The sequence below is a fragment of the Nanorana parkeri genome, unplaced genomic scaffold, assembly GCF_000935625.1.
Source record: "Nanorana parkeri isolate BGI_ZX_2015 unplaced genomic scaffold, ASM93562v1 scaffold1812, whole genome shotgun sequence".
In the NCBI taxonomy this organism is placed as follows: domain Eukaryota; kingdom Metazoa; phylum Chordata; class Amphibia; order Anura; family Dicroglossidae; genus Nanorana; species Nanorana parkeri.
This window is the reverse complement of record NW_017308080.1, coordinates 278,561-284,721: the sequence shown is the minus strand read 5'-3', so window position 1 is coordinate 284,721 and position 6,161 is coordinate 278,561. Positions and strand designations below refer to the sequence as shown.

The following is a 6,161-nucleotide window of genomic DNA, read 5'->3' as shown; positions in this document are numbered from 1 at the left end:
GATAAAGTTGTTGTTTTTTTACCAAAACCTTTATATAGTTTTCTCAATAAAATACAGACATTTCCTCAGCAAGTTTAGAGATAGCCATATACAGAGAAACAGTCGCATTATGTGGATTGCGTCAAGAGTAATGGAGGCACAAAGCAGACACAATGGGGCAGGAAATAAGTGTCTCTTAACAGGAGATACATCAAAGACAGAAGTAAGTAACAAGAACAATTTACCTTGGTCACTTTGGCTTGAAATTGTCGGAAGCGTTCCGCCATATTTTATGCAGAGCTCATTTGCAGAAGAGAACTTCACATATACTGGATTGACTTTTAAAAAGCACTGTGAAAAGATTGCGATCCATACATGTTATACAACACTAGAACATGTATATAAACGTATTGTACAATAGTAAAAAAGAGAAGGGGGGGGGGGGGTTATATAATTAGCAAAAATATCATCAACAATATAATCCGCCGATTAAAATGTTATCACATTAGTGGGGCTTTATGTAATTTAGCGGAATAGTAAACCTGGAACAAATGGAACATATGAGTTTTACTTTAGGAGAGCTTTATATCCCTTTCAATGCTACATTGCAATGCACGCAGGGGAAAAGAAAAAGCTTGTGTAAAAATTGTTAACATTACAATAAAATAAGATTAAGTCAGGACAGAACAAATTTAGCAGGATGGGGACTTTTTTTTTTTTTACACGTTTGTGATTGTCAAAAATTCAAATGACATTGCACTCAATTATGTGAGCATTTGATGCTTACACAGTGAACACAAATGTCATCCAGATTATCCCATCCAATATCATTGTTGGGATCTGAGAATTAATCCTGGGAGGCAATATTGTTATTCACATTTAGGATAAACATATAGATATCGTTTCAGCTCCCGGGCTTAACTCTGGACCCCACATGTGCTGGCAGGAGATTGCAGGAGCCTATGAGAATGGCTGACTATTTAAAATGGCGCTGGAACAAATAGCTGCTATCCCAACAGCTTTTTAAAAACAGCAGCTGGGACTCAAGTGGTTAAAAATTCACTCACTATGCCCATTCAGGGCAAAGTGACAAGGTCTGTGTAAAAGGGACTCCCTGATCCCTGAACTCACCTCGACAATGATCCCTTGCTGACCCTGCCTCTACCTCTAGCGGAACATACCTGGTGCTTTCAGGTACAGGGTAGCATGTGAGCTCCTCCCATGTGTCAGTTCTGGCAGCTAAACGCCTATGGCCTGATCGCTGGCATATGGAGGGAGTGACGTCTCTGCTCCCATCTGACCCTGAGCATTTTTATAGAAGCTGAGATGGAAGAGTGTGTTTATAAATGGCTAAATACATAGTTACATAATATATAACAGGTATATAAGCCGTTTTAATATTTCACTTTACCTTGTTTTCATATGCAGTCCAGTTTGTGGGGCAACTTCCAGTGAAATTGTTTGGTTTTGATGTCTCCATTTCCAGCAGGGAGATGTTTGAGCTTTTACATATAAATGGGAGTCTTTCGTTGCAGAGAATACGTTGGAAATAGTCTGTGGGAATTAGAATCCTGAATTAAACTCAGGCAACAACTTATTATGATACATTTTGTGCTGTTTGCAAACATCCCTGTGTAGTGAAATCAAATACTGGTAAACATGAAAACACACGGTGAAAAACAAGACTGGAGGAAACTGAAACCAATGACACTGAGGATTTAGCAAACCAAGCGTATTTGACCCAAAAACATAAAAGGGGTTATTTATCTCTGGAGAGTGTATCCTGAGCACATGTATGGGGCACAGCACTGCTTTCTGTGCCCCATACGTGTGAGTTCACAAGGAGGCGTTTCTGAAGTACAATAGACACCAATAGGATATGAAGAAGATACTTTGTATTATATTCTATGTAGAAACTTGTATTGCTTTCATCAAAAAGGCTGTGTTTTTTTTCTGGTCACAGCATATGTTTTTTGGACTTTATTTATGCACACTTGTTACAGGGTTATTTAATAAAAGGGTGAAACGTTCGGAGAAGGCAGGAGATGTGAACAATCTAGGACAACATAGCTCAGGGGCGCCCACAATTTTTTGTCTGGAGATCTACTTGTCAAATGACGAGCTCAATGAGATCTACCAACAAAAAAACACCTGCGTTCAGGGGCGGGAGGGGTCGTGGCGGTGCATTGAAGTCAATGGCACTGCAGCCAGGCCCCTCACCCAGAGTGCGATCGCCTGCACCTGGAACCCAGGCACATCAGTGCCTGCTTTCCGGTCCAGTGCGATCTGCAAAAATGCTGCAAGCACTATTTTTGCAGATCACACTGGACCGGAATGTAGGCACTAATGTGCGGGCGATCAAACTGCGGGCGGGGGACATGGCTGCGGAACAACCCCACGCCCCTGAGCGCATTCCAGTGCGTTCTAGAGGCACGGGTGACTTATCCTCCCGCAGTGCTCGTGTGGCGGACGTTGCACACATTCAGCCGCCAGCCGCACAAGCACCGCGAGATCATAGCAGTAGCCAGCTCCTTTTGCACACGTGACAAGAAAAAAATAAGTGCCCCCCCCCAGCAGGCGTGTGACCCCAACAGGCCCCTGGAGGCAGCACCCTGCCTTCAGGATTATTATTTTTTTTTTTTATTTTTTTTTTCGTATTTTGGCTTTATTATCCTAATTAAACTGTGTCAATCTAATAACTGATTTGGAAAAATTCTCCAATTCAGCTCACTTTCCAGTTCAGCTATGTTGTCCTAGATTGTTCACTTCTCCGGCCTTCTCCAAACCCTTCACCCTTTTGTGAATAGCCCAGATAATGTTTACGGTATAGATTAGGAGGTGCACCAAAATGAGAATTTCAAAACCGAAATGAAGAAGAAAAAAAAAAAAAAGTCAGGCCAAAACCGAAAAAAACATTTTTCTAACCTTTTCAAATTTAATATTTTATTTTTATTCATTTTTTATAAACTTTTTAATGCTTTTAAAATTTATTTTTATTTTTTCACTTTACTGTTGGAGGCTTCAGGAAAATATTAGGGGTCTAAACAGACCCATGGTATTTCCCTTTTAAAACAGAAATTATGTTTACAATGTCCACAATCATAAGATATGTAGATCACTTCCCATTCATTCATAATTGGGGATATAGTAAACATACTATGTACTCAATTATTTACAAACACTCAGCGATAATTAGACTGAGTGTTTGTAATTGCTCTCCTTCCTGACAGCTGTCACAGGAGGCTTGAGCTCGGTCTCCTGTAACAGCTGACTCCTCCCTGCACCGCTGGCCCGGCCTCCTTTGACAGCTGACAGGTGTCTCTGTCCCCACACCGCTCTCCTGACATGTCACAGGAGGCAGAGTGGGGCTGTGCGGGAGGAGAGCTCAGCCTCATGGGACAGATCAGGAGAGCGGCGATTTGTTTGTCCCGCACCGCTCAGCCTCCTGTGACGGACTAGGAGAGCGGCAGTGTGGGAGGAGAGACGGCGGCCACTCATAGCGCTTTCCTTCCACACACCACTCGGCCTCCTGTGACAGTTTCTCTCCTCCCCGCCGGGACAAAGAACAGCGGGGAGGAGTAAAAGAGAAAGCAGGGATGCATCGCTATTTCGGCCAAAAGATGGAACTTTCAGTATTTTGCCAAAAGTGGCATTTTCGGACGATATGTTTCAGGGGGCCAAAATTTCCACGCATCCCTAGTATAGATATGTTATTTTCAGAGTGTGGGGAGGACTTGGCAAGTTTTCTTTGATGAAGTCCAAATTTAGTATGATGTAATTTCTTGATTTACTTTAAACTTCATCTGTGAATCAACGACCACAAAGTAGGCACTATACCTGGAAAATAGGATAGGGCTGTAACAAAGGAACAGTCAGCGTAAGGTCTCCCAAGGACACGGTGTAGTACAAACCTGAAAAACAGTATAAATTATGGAGCAGAAAGTGAAGTATGTAGGTGCATAATTGATTTAGTTTTCAAAGAAAAAGGTATATGTATCATTAAAAAAAGTGCATAAGAAGTATACAAGCTTACCTTGGATATCGTATGTAATGTGATTGTCTTAATGTATGCTTACTGTATTGTATGTGTGTTTTTTGTTATATTTTGAAAATCTTTAATAAACATTTAATATGAAAAAAAGAAGTATACAAGCTAAAAAATATTCTATGAACACTCTGGAGCATATTTATACTTCAACTAGTCACAGTAGGTGCATCTTCTTGGCACATTTATTTTAAATTACAGTGACCGATTCACCTGCAATAAATGTTTGGTGAATGCCACATTCCCTGCTTTATAAATACTGCAAGTCCCTCTGTTATATTTTTCTCATTTTTTTTAAATGGCATATCCCTTTGTTTAGAAAGCAGACACCTAAATTCTCCTTTTGTGGTCCCTTTAATAGGTGTAGTTAGAATCCAGTTCTTGTCACAAGAGGGCCAGTGAACTATTATTTGAGTCTAAAAGGGATGTTACTTCAGACTTCACCTGGAGCTACAAAGACAATCCACCATTTTCAACAAAGAATGTCAGCAGACCTAAACTCGTTTGGGGGGAATTAATCAAAAACGGAGCAGACAAAATCTGGAGCAGCTGTGCATTGCAACCAAGAGATACAATGGGGGCAGTATTATTCCTGGCATGTACACTAACTGTTTTGCATGACGTGGAAGAATTCAAGCATGACAGCAACTGGCTTTTAAGGAACAAGTGTATTTGGCTGTTAAACACCTGCTCACAGCTAGACCTTAAACCTGGCCAAAGGGTGTTTATTGGTTTGACTAGAACAGGAGATATCAGAAACACATTTCTGCAATATGTGCACATTTCCCTCTCATGGGACTTGTAGTTTCATCACAGCTGGAGGCCTGAAGTTCGCCTACCCCTGCTATAGAGTGTCACGTCAGTGGCAGCACTGAGTTTGATGATATCACATCCAAGAAGGCTGCGCCAGCAGTCTCAGGGCTTTTGGCTGTCTACACAAGAGTATTTTACATGTAAATAACATGCACACAATATGTTAAATGAATATATAATCCTACAAAAAAGACTTTTGATTAAATGGATAGTCCGACGCCAGGGTCTTTATAGAAAAGCTTCTAAGTAACTGTCAGCCTGCTGGCAGAGTTTTCATTAAAGACCATGGAGTTCAGGTCACAATTGTGCAGGGGGCTTCCTAAAATACTGCAAAGATCTAAAGCATTGCTTTGTGGCTTTAAACCAGTATGGTTTGATTAAAATAAAAGGTTACCCTCCCGTTAATATGGGCTAAAAATAAAATATATAAACTCAAGCTAAAGAATTCTTACATTACTTACTTTCCTAATTCATCTGCAAATACAATGAGGTGAACTTATCAAAACTGGAGCAGAAGAATCTGGAGCAGTTGCCCATGGCAACCAATCAGCATCTCTCTTCAGTTTGCTGAGGTAAGATTTGAAAATGAGACAGAGAAGCTGATTGGTTGCAGTGCAAATCTGCTCTAGATTTTGTCTGCTCCAGTTTTGATCATTTTCCCCCAGTAGGTTTACAATCTAACAGTTATGTTTTACAAGAAAAATTCAAAATAATAATAAATAACAATTTCAATGTAGTCAACTTACTGGTGGTGACTTCTAACATTTGCAGATTTCACCCACCACTTTTGCGTCATGACCGTTCTCTGTGTAAATAAAACATATGGAAAGTCTGAGTATATTGCCATGTCTCCTGTATATTAAAAAAGGAGGCTAATGTATAAACTAGCACACCATCTTTGGTGAAGTTGTCCTTTAACCCCTTCATGACTGAGGCCCTTTTTTCCATTTTTGCACCCTTGTTATATTCCACATTTTAGGCCTGAAAATGACGTAAAACCCCCCAACATTATATATTTTCTGAATGCCAAGACCCTATAGAATAAAATGGTGGTAGTTGAAAATTTTTATGTTGCGCATATTAGCGCAACTCCTTATTAACTGCCTCCGGGCCGGCCGAAGTAGAAAAACGGCCGGCCCGGAGCTCTCTAGATCTGAGCGGGCGTCTCTAGACGTCCGCTCAGACACGCCCCCTCGCGCGCGCCGCTCGGCGCGCGTGAGCGGGAAATTGCCGTTTTTTAAAAACAGGCAGCGATGCCTGATACCATACAAGCGATCCGCCGGCTTTAGAGCCGGCGGATCGCGTGTATGGGGTGCCGATCGGT

The 6,161-nt window shown here is 41.3% G+C and overlaps 1 protein-coding gene across 1 annotated transcript in view; it reads right to left on the bottom strand.

Moving 5' to 3' along the window:
• Positions 1-224: 224 nt before the first annotated feature.
• The window catches only part of LOC108799785 (lymphocyte antigen 75-like), a gene marked incomplete at its 3' end in the record, with an annotated part of 68,021 nt that continues 62,084 nt past the window's right edge, over positions 225-6,161 (bottom strand). The window contains 4 exon segments of the mRNA XM_018571703.1: positions 225-330; positions 1,391-1,533; positions 3,817-3,890; positions 5,584-5,642. Of these exon segments, the coding sequence (XP_018427205.1) occupies positions 225-330; positions 1,391-1,533; positions 3,817-3,890; positions 5,584-5,642 (382 nt within the window).